The 14,127-nt window shown below is 35.4% G+C and overlaps 1 protein-coding gene across 6 annotated transcripts in view; it reads right to left on the bottom strand.

Moving 5' to 3' along the window:
* The window catches only part of AFG2A (AFG2 AAA ATPase homolog A), a 343,140-nt gene that overhangs the window by 244,127 nt on the left and 84,886 nt on the right, over positions 1 to 14,127 (bottom strand). The window contains exon 14 of one of the 6 annotated variants that reach the window (XM_073892233.1): positions 9,399 to 9,586. The exons of the other annotated variants lie outside the window; for them this stretch is intronic. Coding sequence (XP_073748334.1) covers positions 9,547 to 9,586 — 40 coding nt within the window. The 3' untranslated portion in view covers positions 9,399 to 9,546. Of the gene's footprint in view, positions 1 to 9,398; positions 9,587 to 14,127 lie in introns of those variants that run through there. 6 annotated transcript variants of the gene reach the window in all.

Below are 14,127 nucleotides of genomic sequence, written 5' to 3'. Positions count from 1 at the left end.
AAAAAATTCCAAGCATAAGAATACTTAAATAAGCTATAATTCTTTAAAAATAAAATCACATGAAACATTAGTTTTGCCAGTATTCTGTTAAAAAAGTAAAAATCTATTATAAAGATACAGCTTGTAAGTTATGAAAACACTAAAATTATTAATATCTTTTCTTATAGGCAAAGAAAAAGAAAGACAAAAGAGGCTGGGAAAGGTAAGCAGTTTTTTTTTTTACTTTAAAAAAATTTTAAAGTTTTAAACATTTAACCAGTTTAAACAATTTGTTTTGATAATTAAACATGTTTTAAACAATTAAAATTTTTTTGAATATAAGCCTTTTATACTCCAAATAAAAAGTGTTGATATTATAGTAATAAATTCATCTACAAAATACAAGTCTATCCCTCAGAAAGAAGTTGGCTCTTCCATAAACAAATGCATTATATATTTTTTTAGATTTATTTATTTATTTTAGAGAGAGGAGAGAGTGAGCACATAAGTAGGAGGGGCTGAGGGAGATGGAGAGAGAAAGTTAAGCAGACTCAGTGCTGAGCTCAAGACAGGGCTCCATCTCATCACCCTGAGACCACAACCTGACCCAAAACCAAGAGTTAGACACTTTGTGCCATCCAGGAGCCCCACAAATGCATTATTTTTAATGTCATTTCCAATACCACAAAACTCTTAAACTGAAGAAATCTAACTCATGTTAGACTAACTTTGAAAAAAAATTCTAGAGAAAAGAAAAACTGTATCATAGTCCACATATTCCATTTTCCTGTAAACAATGTTCCATATATTTAAAATTCTACCTATGTTGTCCAGCTGACAATAACACTTAATAATGAAACATTTGAAGAGTCTATCAAAATCAGATATTTCTTAAGATTCCTTGTTCACCTTATTGGGATGACTTAAAAATAATCTCTTGAACAAGATCTCTGATTCCCACTAAAAAAAAAATTAAGCTCTTTGGTTCCTGATAAACCATTTGCTTATAGTATTAAAACTCAGTATATATTATGCTTGCATAAGGCAGTTTATCTGTACCTTACCTAAAGCCTCAGGAATATGGAGAGTTCTGATCTCTCCCAGAAGATGTGAGGGAAAACCTTCATAAGTAATTATAAAAAATTACCTACTGTTCACTGAATACCTCCCAGACACTGTGTTAATAACGAATGACACGTATTTAACTTGCTCTGTGCCATGCATCCCATGTACTACTTTATTCATCCCAATAACAGCACTGTGAGGTAAATACTACTTTTATTCTCATCATATATATATAAGAAAACTGAGGCACAGAGAGGTTGAGTAATTTGCCCAAGATTCCACAGCTAACAAATGGCAGAGGCAGGATCTGAATACATATCTACTTGATTCCAGAGTCTATACTCTTTTCATAATACTATAAAGCATAAACAACTTCAGAGTTTTGCAAACCAAATACACTAATGTGCCAAAGTAAGGTTGAAATATCTATAACAGCCATCTTTTAAACCATCACACAGTGAGGGGGGAGACCTTTTGATTACAGTTGAAAGAAAACATTTAACTGTACTGAAGAAATAAATAGATGCCAATTAAGAAGAAATAACCACCAAAATTCAAAACCTGAAAGCAAAAACTAATGAATGTCAAAAATCAATAATGCCTTGAGTTTTCTAGCTTAAAACTATGCTGTCAGAGTATGATCAATATTCAGCATGAACCTGAAAGCACATAAGCTATTTTAGATTAACAGGATATCCTATAAAAGTAGAGACATACATAGTGAATTCTATTCTCCAGCTGTCCTAAGCTCTGGAAGCTGCATGTGCTCTGCATAACTGTAGCTTTGTATAAACTGTTAACATAGAGAATGACATAAAAGTATGAATTTTTCCATTTTGCCATGACTTCCAGTAAAAATTCCAAGCTAACAAAGGCAATACTCATTATATCTGTATAGTTTTAACTGAAACACAATGTTAGAGAAACAAGTGATCCTTAACCTCACAGTTCAATTCACTCTTTGCCAAAAGCAGTTTTTTGAAGAGAATTTTTTTCACACTCCTGGACATCCCCATGCTATTTGTCATGAACGTAATCCAATAAAATAAATAATAAGGAAAATTACTATATGTTGGCTCAAACTAATTTTCTGAAAAAAGGCGGTCTAATAATTGAAGCAGAGAAAATGCTTCTAAACATGCATCATTTCTTGGTGCCCTAGATCTAGAAATGGTGACACAGAAAATTAAAATTCTGTAATTACTATAATGAATTATTTTTTTTAAGTTTTTATTTAACTTTCACTTAGTTAACATACAGCATAATATTAGTTTCAGGTGTACAACACAGTGATTTAGCACTGCCATACAACACAAGGTGCTCATCAAAACAAGTGTACTCCTTAATCCCCATCACACACTCACCCCATCCCCCACCCAACTGACTTCTGGGAACCATCAGTTTGTTTTCTACAGCCAAGAGTCTGTTTTTTGGTTTACCCTGCCCCCTTTTCCTTTGCTCATTTGTTCTGTTTCTTAAATTCCACATATAAGTGAAATCATATAGTATTTGCCTTTCTCTGACTTATTACACTTAGCATAATACTCTTTAGCTCCATCCATGTCCTTGCAAACGGCAAGATTTCATTCTTTTCTATGGCTGAGTAATATTCCACTGTATACATATACCACATCTTCTCTATCCATTCATCAGTCGATGGACACTTGGGCTGTTTCCATAATTTGGCTATTGTAGACAATGCTGCTGTAAAGATTGGGGTGCATGTATCCTTTGGAATTAGTATTTTTGTATTCTTTGGGTAAATAACAAGAACAGCAATTGCTGGATCACATGGTAGTTCTATTTTTAACTTTTTGAGGAAGCTCCATACTGTTTTCCAGAGTGGCTGCACCTGTTTGCATTCCCATAAACAGTACAAGAGGGCTCCCCTTTCTCCACATCCTCACCAACACCTGTTCTTTCCTGTGTTGTTGTTAGCCATTCTGACAGGTGTGAGGTGGTATCTCATTGCAGTTTTGATTTGCATTTCCCTGGTAATGAATGATGTTGAGCATCTTTTCATGTGTCTGTTCACCATCTGTATATCTTCTTTGGAAAAACATCTATTCACGTCTTCTGCCCATTTAACTGCATAATTCATTTGGGGGGTGTTTAGTTTAATACATTCTTTACATATTTTGTATACTAACCCTTTATCAGATATGTCATTTGCATATCTTCTCCTATTCCATAGGCTGCCTTTTAGCATTGTTGATTGTTTCTTTTGCAGTGCAGAAGGTTTTTATTTTGATGAAATTCCAATACTTTATTTTTGCTTTTGTTTCCCTTGCCTCAGGAGACATATCTAGAAAGAATTTACTAAAGCCAATGTGAAAGAAGTTATAGCCTGGGTTTACTCCTCGGAGTTTTATGATTTCAGATCTCACATTTAGGTCTTTAATCCATTTTGAATTTATTTTTGTGTATGGTGTAACAAAGTAGTCCAGTTTCATTCTTCTGCATGTTGCTCTCCAGTTTTCCCAACACCATTTGTTGAAGAGATGGTCTTTTTTCCCACTGCATATTCTTTCCTACTTTGTTGAAGATTAATTGACCATATACCTGTGGGTTCTTTTCCGGGTTTTCTATTCTGTTCTATTGAATCTATGTGTCTGTTTATGCCAGTGTCATACTGTTTTAATTACTAACATCTCTGTAATATAACGTGAAGTCTGGAATTGTGATGCCTCCAGCCTTTTCTTTTTCAAGGTTGCTTTGGCTATTCAGGATCTTTTGTGGTTCCATACAAATTTTAGGATTATTTGTTCTAGGGGCGCCTGGGTGGCTCAGTCATTAAGCGTCTGCCTTCAGCTCAGGTCATGATCCCAAGGTCCTGGAATCGAGCCCCACATCGGGCTCCCTGCCCCGCAGGAAGCCTGCTTCTCCCTCCCCACTTCCCCCTGCTTGTGTTCCCTCTCTTGTTCTGTCTACCTCTGTCAAATAAATAAATAAATACAATCTTTTTTTTTTTTTAAAAAGGAATATTTGTTCTAGTTCTGTGAAAAATGCTGGTGGTATTTTTTTAATTTTATTTTATTATGTCAACCACCATACATTACATCATTAGTTTTTGATGTCGTGTTCCATGATTCATTGTTTGCATATAACACCCAGTGCTCCATTCAATACATGCCCTCTTTAATATCCATCACCAGGCTAACCCATCCCCCCACCCCTCTCCCCTCTAGAACCCTCAGTTTGTTTCTCAGAGTCCACAGTCTCTCATGGTTTGTCTCCCCCTCCGATTTCCCCCCCTTCATTTTTCCCTTCCTACTATCTTCCTTTTTTTTTTTTAACATATAATGTATTATTTGTTTCAGAGGTACAGGTCTGTGATTCATCAGTCTTACACTATTCACAGCGCTCACCATAGCACATACCCTCCCCAATGTCTATCACCCAGCCACCCCATCTCTCCCACCCCCCACCACTCCAGCAACTCTCAGTTTGTTTCTTGAGATTAAGAATTCCTCATATCAGTGAGGTCATATGATACATGTCTTTCTCTGATTGACTTATTTCACTTAGCATAATACCCTCTAGTTCCATCCACATCATTGCAAATGGCAAGATTTCACTTTTTGTGGGGTTTTTTTGATGGCTGCATAATATTCCACCACACACACACACACACACACACACCCACACACACACACACACCCCACATCTTCTTTGTCCATTCATCTGTTGATAGACATCTTGGCTCTTTCCATAGTTTGGCTACTGTGGACATTGCTGCTATAAACATTGGGGAGCATGTACCCCTTCGGATCACTACATTTGTATCTCTGGGGTAAATATCCAGCAGTAATGCTGGTGGTATTTTGATAGGGATTGCATTAAATGTGTAGATGCTTTGGGCAGTATAGACATTTTCATAATACGTGTTTCCAATCCATGAACATGAAATATCTTTCCATTTTTTGTGACATCTTCAATTTCTTTTATCAATGTTTTATAGTTTTCAGAGTATAGGTCTTTCACCTCTTTGGTTAGGTTTATTCCTAGGTATCGTATTTTTTTGGTGCAACTGTAAATGGGATTGATTCCTTAATTTCTCTTTCTGCTGCTTCATTATTGTTGTATGGCATTACCCTGATATCAAAACCAGGTAAAGACACCACAAAAAAAAAGAACTACAGGCCAATATCCCTGATGAACACAGATGCAAAAATTCTCAAGAAAATACTAGCAAACCAAATCCGACAATACCTTAAAAAAATCATTCACCACGATCAAGTGGGATTTATTCCTGGGTTGCAAGGGTGATTCAATCGCTAATCGATCAATGTGATATACCACATTAATAAAAGAGAGGATAAAAACCATATGAATATTTCAATGGATGCAGAAAAAGCATCTGACAAAATACAACCACCATTCATAAGGAAAACCCTCAACAAAGTAGGTTTAGAGGGAACATAATAAAGGCCATATATGAAAAATCCACAACTAATTCCCATCTAAATGGGGAAAAACTGAGAGCTTTTCCTCTACAGTCAGGAACAAGACAGGGATTTCCACTCTCACCACTGTTATTTAACATGGCATTGAAAGTCCTAGCCACAGCAATCAGACAACAAAAAGAAATAAAGGAATCCAAATAAGCCAGGAAGAAGTAAAACTTTCACTATTTGCAGATGACATATTATTCTATATATAGAAAACTTGAAAGATTCAAGCAAAAAACTGTTAGAACTGATAAATGAATTCAGTTAAAGTCACAGGATATAATGAACTATTATATAATATGAAGTTTTAAAAATCATCCCAGTAAAGCCTTCACTGGTTAGTACTCATTGAGAAGGTTGCTTTGAATTTGGGAAAGAGCTTTGATAGTCACTGAGCTTGAGTTCAAATACCAGTTTTACCACTTACTTTTTTGTGTAATCTTATTGAAAAGGTATTTAAATCTCTCTGAACCGCAGTTTTCTCAAAACATGGGTAGGCTCATACCTTCCTCAAAATTAGATGAAATGTATAAAGGCTCTAGCACAACACTCAGCACAAAGAAAATGTTAACAGGTAGGAATTATAAGCATTATCATTATTATAATTATCACTGTTATAATTGGCTTAACCAAGAAATCTATAACTTTTTAAAGTTACCTTAACAAATAAACTAATAAAGGGGAGACCGGTATATAAATGGTTGCTGACACCATTGGTAGAAGATTTTCAGAAGTTAGTATAGCACAGGTCAGTACATACATACAGATTCATATTGCCAGTTCCCTACCTAGATTTACTTACAACATGGTAGAAAGTTATCAAACTGCCTTAATTTTGCCATGAGAACCACCAACATAATACTAAGATAAGAACTGATCTTCTGAAGCTCTTCATAACTATTAGGCATGCCCAAGCCGGTAAGCCTAATAAACTAAACTAAGATACTTTGTTTCTGTAAGACATATTAGTAGGAGATTGCTATACATTGGTACTTAGAGTTCTTTACATTTTAATGTTAACTGTGTATTAGCTGTTCAAATGTAATAGTAGCTTGGGCTCCTCAAGAGTCCTCAAGGAATGATTTATTTTGAATAGCTAAAATTTCCAGATAAGAATATTTTTATACTTCTCAGATATTTTTTTAAAAATTATTTTTTTTAAATGAAAAACCTTCTAAAACAAATATAATACATTATAAGATTGTGTTCACAGATACAGAAATGCTTGGATCAAGAAACACTAATTAGAAGAAAATCTCTACTTGTTTGATTTCTTGGATCTATACCAAAAGAAGTTCTCTTCATCTGTTTTTTTCTGCTCTCTTTTGCCTTCTCAATGAACTCAGCTTTTTTTTTTTTTTTTTTTTGCATGGAGGGGGATGGATATTGATTCAGGCAGGATCTTCATTTATATGCTCTAAGTATAGCTACAGACACCCAGGATTTGGAACCCAAAGGCTTGAGAAGAAACTTGATTAAAATAAGCTGGACTACAATAAAGTAAGTCTTACTGAGTAGCCTTCCGGGTAGAGGGTAACTTGGTGACCCTTCTACAAAATTAATTAGTATACCAAGGCAGGCAAGAATCTTTTTCAAAACGTCTCCTCACTGACTTAAAAATATGATCTTCATTATTGTTGCTATCCTTTATCATTTGATTACATTGCTATCAGGTACATTATAAAGAATATTTATCATCCTGTATCCTTAACACGACTGACAAAGTTTGATGACTCCAGCCCCACTTTCAGAGTTAGTGTGTATAAAAACTATTGAATTTTTTTGAAAAAAGCATCACTTAGCACTTCATTTAATTCTTTTTAGAGCTCTTTGACAGGTGAATATATTCCAAAGCTTACAAATGGTTCTTTATAATGAAGATGATGGTGCTTCTGTGAACATTAGACAGGTGAGAAAATTCTGAAAGATAGTCTCAGTGTTTAATTTTAAAAGAAAATTGGTTCACAAAAGACACTAAAACATAGTGAAGTCAGACTCCGCTAACAACCAGCTAAGTGAACTTAATCTCTAGTTTCTCTAAGCCCGCACTCCTTTATTCAAAAAATAAATGTCTGGGTGCTTCTTTACTAAGCACTATGCTAGACATCTGAGATAAGAGCATGAAGATATTATTGTTCCCTTGAGGACTTTGTAATTACTGGCATGTATGAATAAGGGAGTTAAATTAGAAAATATATAGAGTGATAGATCCTTATAGTTTTAAAATTCTGCGTTCTGTGTTGGTATTGTGTGGCCCCAAGAAAATTTATTTAATTCATTATTTTTGATAAAAATATTCATATTCGAAAACTTATTACCGACACCTCCAACTGGCACTTCTAAACAGAAAGAGGTGAAACTCCTACTTGTACAATTTGCTATTTGTTATAAGAGGAAATGGTGGCTGTATTTAATGTTGATGATTAGGTGAAGGAAATTCTTTGGATTCCCATTACCCATGCCTCCTTTGCCCTTTATTTCCACAGATCATTGAGAGTTAGCTGGAGAATAGCATAGTGAAAATGTTTTATGGGCTGAGAAATATTCTTGGCTGACTTTCAAAGCTGCAGTAGGAAACAAAAACCATAAAACTGACATTCTAGGAAATCAAAACCAACTCCAAGAAAAAGTTTAAAAACAAATGTGTAATCACTAACATAATGAAATGATTTTATAAAACTTTATTATCTGCTAGAGATAGGCAACACAACAATGGAAAAAAGATGTTCAGCTGTAGAAAATATTGAAGCTAGGCTTTCCTAAAACATTAATTCTCTTTTCCCTTCAGAAGTCAAGCCCCTTTTCCAAATTATTCCTATTCAAAGTCTTACAGTGCCATGGACCAAAGGGATGTTTATAATATCTTAAAATCGGTCAGTAAACTATAGCCACAGTCTAAATGTGGCCAGCCGACTGTTTTCTTACTTGATTACATATTCTCCATGGCTGTTTTTGCACTACAGCAGCAGAGATGAAGAACTGCAATAGACCATGGATCAAAAAACGAAAATATTTACTAACTGGCCTGTTACAGAAAAGGTGTGCCAACCACTAGCCTAAGAAAATCTCACTGCCTTGATGGTAGTGATTAAACAGATTTTATTCTTCAATACTGAAATTTTCACAAAAATGATATATACATCTCCTTTTCAACTCCTTCAATAAAATAAAATGCCCCATCATTTGCCCCTTGACATGATTTCTAAATTATAGACCAGCGTCTCATCTATCCAAGTTAAATTTTTTCCAGTATACATTTTTAAATGTCATGGAGTTCTAAATGGTAGGCATCTGACTTTGTTTCTTAAAACTACCTCCCACACCCCCATAGTCAGTATTCATGTTTGGAAGAGACCTAAGAAAGGCCTACAGAAGGCTAGCCAAACACACACTACTCTGAACATAAGCATTACGTATGATAATTCTCTTAGTGCATGTGAAACACAAGCAAGCTTTCATTTCAAAGACAAGACAGCCATAATGAGACCTATGTGTCCTACAACAACAAAAAATAATTCCCAATTTCTAATAAAATGCTACAACAGACCATCTCTCTAAGTTGTACCTTTAATCTGTGGTATAGTATTCAGCCACAGTACACAGACAAAACACAAAGCAAAAAACAGTCACAGAACTCTGCCATACTTTATGGAACTATTATAATGAAAAATGTTATATGTTATCTTCTTTTGCTCTCTTTTCCCCAGCATTTGTTTAATATTAAGAGTTTACAAATGTGAAAACTATGTTATATCCGAGGCAATTAAGTATAAATTAGGGAAATCTGCATACCAGGAACTAGGCATTTAATTTAGTAACTTGAAATACAGATTTACAAAAGAGTGGTCAGAAGTATTTAATTAGCGGTTAGAGTTTCTTAAACATAAAAACTATTCTTTAAATATTTAGATACATGAGAATTTTTACTACAACATAAACAACACACTTTTTCTATTTCACATCCTGGTAGTGTAAGAGGCAACAGCAGTACAGTTCAAAGAACAGTGAATCAGAAGATACGAACTCTAGTCTTGTCTAGGCCACAAAGGAGTTATGTGCCTCTTGTCTTAAAATCTAGGGGCTTCTGTTGCCTGGAAGAACAAAAGTTGCACTAGATGTCTTCGAAGAACTTTTTCAGCTACAAAATTTTATGATTTTATTAAATTTTTAAAACTACCACAAATATCACATTAGAAAAATGTATAACCCTCCTTGAAAGTGTCATTTAGAGAAATGATAGCCACAAAAATTTCTTCTACAGTGCTTAGTGTCGTGAATTCACTGAATTTACCTGAAATCTGGATATGCTGTTAAAAGAGGGTATTCCATTTCCTGATCATTATTTTAAAATTCAGAGCTCTTTTCAGGATGTTGCTAAGCCTGAAATCTTCCTTTTCAATGAAAGCTGCCTCAGAACTTCTTACTTTTTCCCCCAACCACTCCAAGTACCAATTTCAGACGATTAAGTGCAATAACAAGGAAGTAGTTAATATCACAGATTCTCCAACACCTCACAGAAACTATCATTCAGTCAGCTTTTAATTGGGCACTTAATCTTTTCCATTTTTCTGTATATTTAATCATCTTTTTTACATTCTGGTCATAAAACAATATCCTGAACATTTTTTATATTTAATAGCATTGCCTTTATAAAACAGAATAGATTATCTTCTTTCTCCCAAATAACAATTACTATCTTTCTTCTATTTCTTTTTTTAAGATTTTATTTATTTGAGAGAGAGAGAGAGAGAATGTATGCATGCATGTGAATCAAGCAGATTCTCTGCTGAGTGCAGAGCCCAACACGGGGCTCGATCCCATGACCCAGGAGACTGTGACCTGAGCTGAAACCAAGAGTCAGATGCTCAAAGTGACTATTCCACCCAGGCACCCCACATTCTTCAATTTCTAAGATACAACCTTTTTTTCATATTTTAAATTTTTGAAATCAGATGTCTCTTGGAGTTGGTGACTTCTTGGCACCATATCACAGTTTAAGGCTACATTTTTCATCAGTAATGGTACATACAATAATGATGTGTCTTACGACTAAAGGCATCTTAGATTGATGAAATGCCATAGTGCCTGTCATCTGTAGAACATTTTCTCTAATTTCCCGAATGTTTCAGTTTCATCCACTAGAATGTAAACTCTGTTGGGACAGGATTCATTTCTATGTCTATTACTATATTTCTATCTATACGGAAATAATTACTATTAGTAGTAGAGTATCTAGGCAGACATTATAAGAAACACTAAAGTTTTTTTAAGCAGTTACTAAAATGCCAGGTACTGTGTCAAGCACTTTATGTCTATTTAATTCTAACAACCTAAAATTTGTTAGTACTATCATCTCCAATTCACAAATGAAGAAACAAAGGTATAGAGAGGTTAAGGAAATTAAGGAAATTGCCCTAGGTACTGTTCACTGTTTTATCCCCAACATAAATTAGCCTGTTACAGACTAAGCATTCACTAAATATTTACTGAACAAGTGAATGAATGAGAAATGTAACAACAGCCCAGTTAGACAAACAGGGTCCTTACTAAAGTAAGTCACAGAGAAAATGCACAATAAACACAGGCTTGAAAGGTTAGTTAACTACTTACACCTGGAATCCTAGCACCTGTGGTATGGTGGTTGCGTCAAAAAGTGGCTCAGAGTATCTGTTCTGGAGTCAAAATACCTAAATTCTAATCCCAGCTCTGCTCTTAGTGATACATGACCTTGAGCTAAGGTATTTGGGCATCTATACATCTAAGCTTTCTCACCTGTAAAATGGAGATGAAAACAGGACCTATACTTTCTAAGGTTGTTGTGATGATTAGAAGTTAGAACAAAAAAAAGACCATAACATAGTGAGTGAGGTCCAAACAAAGAGAGTCACATTATTTGGAAGCTAATTAAACAAACAAGATGAGCCTCTTTAGCTTCAGAGGTATATTCCTGATTTCGAACCTCTTCTAATCCTGCCTGAGGTTTGGCATTACCAGGCAATCAATGTCAGCAAATGAGGATGATTTAGGATCCTGGGACTAGCTAAAATGTCCTAGACAGAAAAAGTTCTTCTAGGCATCTCCAGGTTAGTCAGTGGCCATTTTCTCCATCAGAGGGGACTGGGCTAAGAGAATACAGCATATGGGGACTCGCTCTATATCTCTCCACTTCTGAGGACAGGACTGCTGCCTAAGACAAGGCTAATGATTTACTGCTCAGCTTGCTCTCCCCTCCTGACTATGACCCTGAAAAGGGTAAATATTTAAGCTAGTTGGGAGGTGAGGCAGAGTACTGGAGCCAATTGTTAACAGTATAATATCCTACCCTGCATTAAAGCAGAGGACTTTCTGTGAGTTTCTTTACCTCTAAAGCACTTAGAATAGTTTCTAGTACCTAACAAGCACTAAATGAATATTACCTAATATCATTATTAGCCCAGTATAATTTAAATCTCTTCTCTACCTCAGTGCTTTACTCCCTGATATAATATCTATTTTCCAAAGAGCTCTGCTACTTTAACAGCATTTTCAATTCTCCCAAGTCTTAGAGATCATTAAAGCACTTCATAAAGGGAATCTTATAACATTTTCTCCAACTCACAATATGAATTCAGAACACCCATAATTTAAATGGCATTCAGAAAAAAAAGTGAACAAACAGGCTTATTTATTTTTCAAGTCAAGAAATTTAATGGGGACAGGAAGGAGGAGAAAATAGTGGTTGTAACTGGATACTTCTATAAGCTTGAAAAAATCTTTCGTTCTGAAAGCACAAATATTTCTAAAGCTAAGCAAACAATATATCAGTGCTTTATTTACAATGTGCTTCCTGGCTGCAAACCTCATGAGTAACTTCAAATAATCAAAATAATTAATTTAACACACACAGGTAATAGGGGCTAGAGTATATCATCATTTGTTAAACATTTTAAGTTTAGAAATTAAAATCTTGATAAGAAGAAACAGTCTTTTTATGCACTGTCATTTTTTAACTAGTCATATGGGTTTGACCTGAATGTTATCATAGAAAACATAAAAACAATAAATTAAAGCAATAACTATTCTATAGCCCAATATTATGTAGAAATGCCTCCTAGGTTATGGAGTTCTTAATCTTTCTATGTTTTCTATTTCTTTAACAATGCATAAAATTGGTTTAGTATCTTGGGAATTTTATGCTTTTGGTATCTATCAATAGCTGTTTTTTCAATTTCTAGGAACTGTCCAATTCAAATAGCTGAAGAACAAAAATATACATGTGGAGGTTTATATGTTTTGGTTTTTAGGTGCCAGCCATTCTCATTAGGTAAAACAATCACTTTCTAGGCAATGCTGGCCATCCCACAATTTAAAAAAACAAAAACAGGAAAAAAAAAAACCCACAAGAGAAAACAGACTATCACTCTTTGAGATTCTTATGGCTATAAAAAACAATCTATGTAAGCCTTAGTGCACCTAAGATAACAACCAAGTCTCTACTTTGGACCATTAGCATTACATTTGTTTATCAGCCTCACTGTTGTTTTGTTGTTTTGTTGTTTCCTTCCTTCCTCCCTCCCTCCCTTCAAGTAGGCTCCACACTCAGTGTGGAGCCCAATGGGGGGACTTGAACTCATGACCCTGAGATCAAGACCAGAGCTGAGATAGCAAGAGTTAGACACTTAACTGAGCCTCCCCGGCGCCCCTCATCGTTGTTTTCTGAAACATCAATGAACCCGACCAAAAATTTTTCTATACAAAGGAAACACCATAGAATTTATTTGATCTTGGTTTGAGTAAGACACTGAGGGAGGGAGGTATGCAATACACAATATGATGAAGACTATTAGGAGAAACGATATCTGGAGGCTGCAAATCACTAGCATCTCTAAAATATTTGCAAATTCCTACTGGGCCAAATTGCCTGCAAAAATAGGATATTCCTATCAAGTGCCCTGTCTGGTTTCTCACACCATTTTATTTCAAAGGCATTTTATGAGAACTCTGCTACATATACTACCTCCCATCTGGTTCATATTTAACAATGTATCCCACCCTGTTCCTTTTTAGGCTCCAAAAATGTCTCTGATGTCACATAAATGTGGCAGGTCACACTGCTTCAGCAAACTTCTCTGGCTTCTTTTTCTTCTCTTGTAGTTAAGGTGAACTTGAGCTGTTTATAACCTTTTGTGACACCTCACCTCAGAAGTAATAAAAGAGTCCAAGTACTTCAACTCATAAAATAAAAAGACCAGTAGGTATTTATAGGATATCGAATGGGTAGAGTGATGAGCAGGGCAGACTACCTCCTAATAATAGTCTCTTAATGACAGTTCATATTCTCATCTGATGAGGCAGCTCTACCCGGGAAGGAAGAGAGCACCAATGCCTCTTACTATGCTGGGGACCTAAAAGGTGCCTTCTACCTTCACTGTAATTACCATCAGCAAAACTTTTATTTTTTTAAGATTTTATTTACTTATTTATCAAAGAGAGAGAGCACAAGCAGGGGGAGTAGCACGCAGAGGGAGAAGCAGGCTCCCCACTGAGCAGGAAGCCCAATGTGGGGCTCGATCCCAGGACCCTGGGATTGTGACCTGAGCCGAAGGCAGACGCTTAACCGACTGAGCCACCCAGGCATCCCAAGCAAAACTTT

The sequence above is a fragment of the Callorhinus ursinus genome, unplaced genomic scaffold, assembly GCF_003265705.2.
Source record: "Callorhinus ursinus isolate GAN/ISIS: 27379988/994484 unplaced genomic scaffold, GSC_fseal_2.0 scaffold4, whole genome shotgun sequence".
Classification (NCBI taxonomy): Eukaryota; Metazoa; Chordata; class Mammalia; order Carnivora; family Otariidae; genus Callorhinus; species Callorhinus ursinus.
Note: the sequence above shows the minus strand (reverse complement) of the source record. Positions and strands in the feature narration are given on the sequence as shown.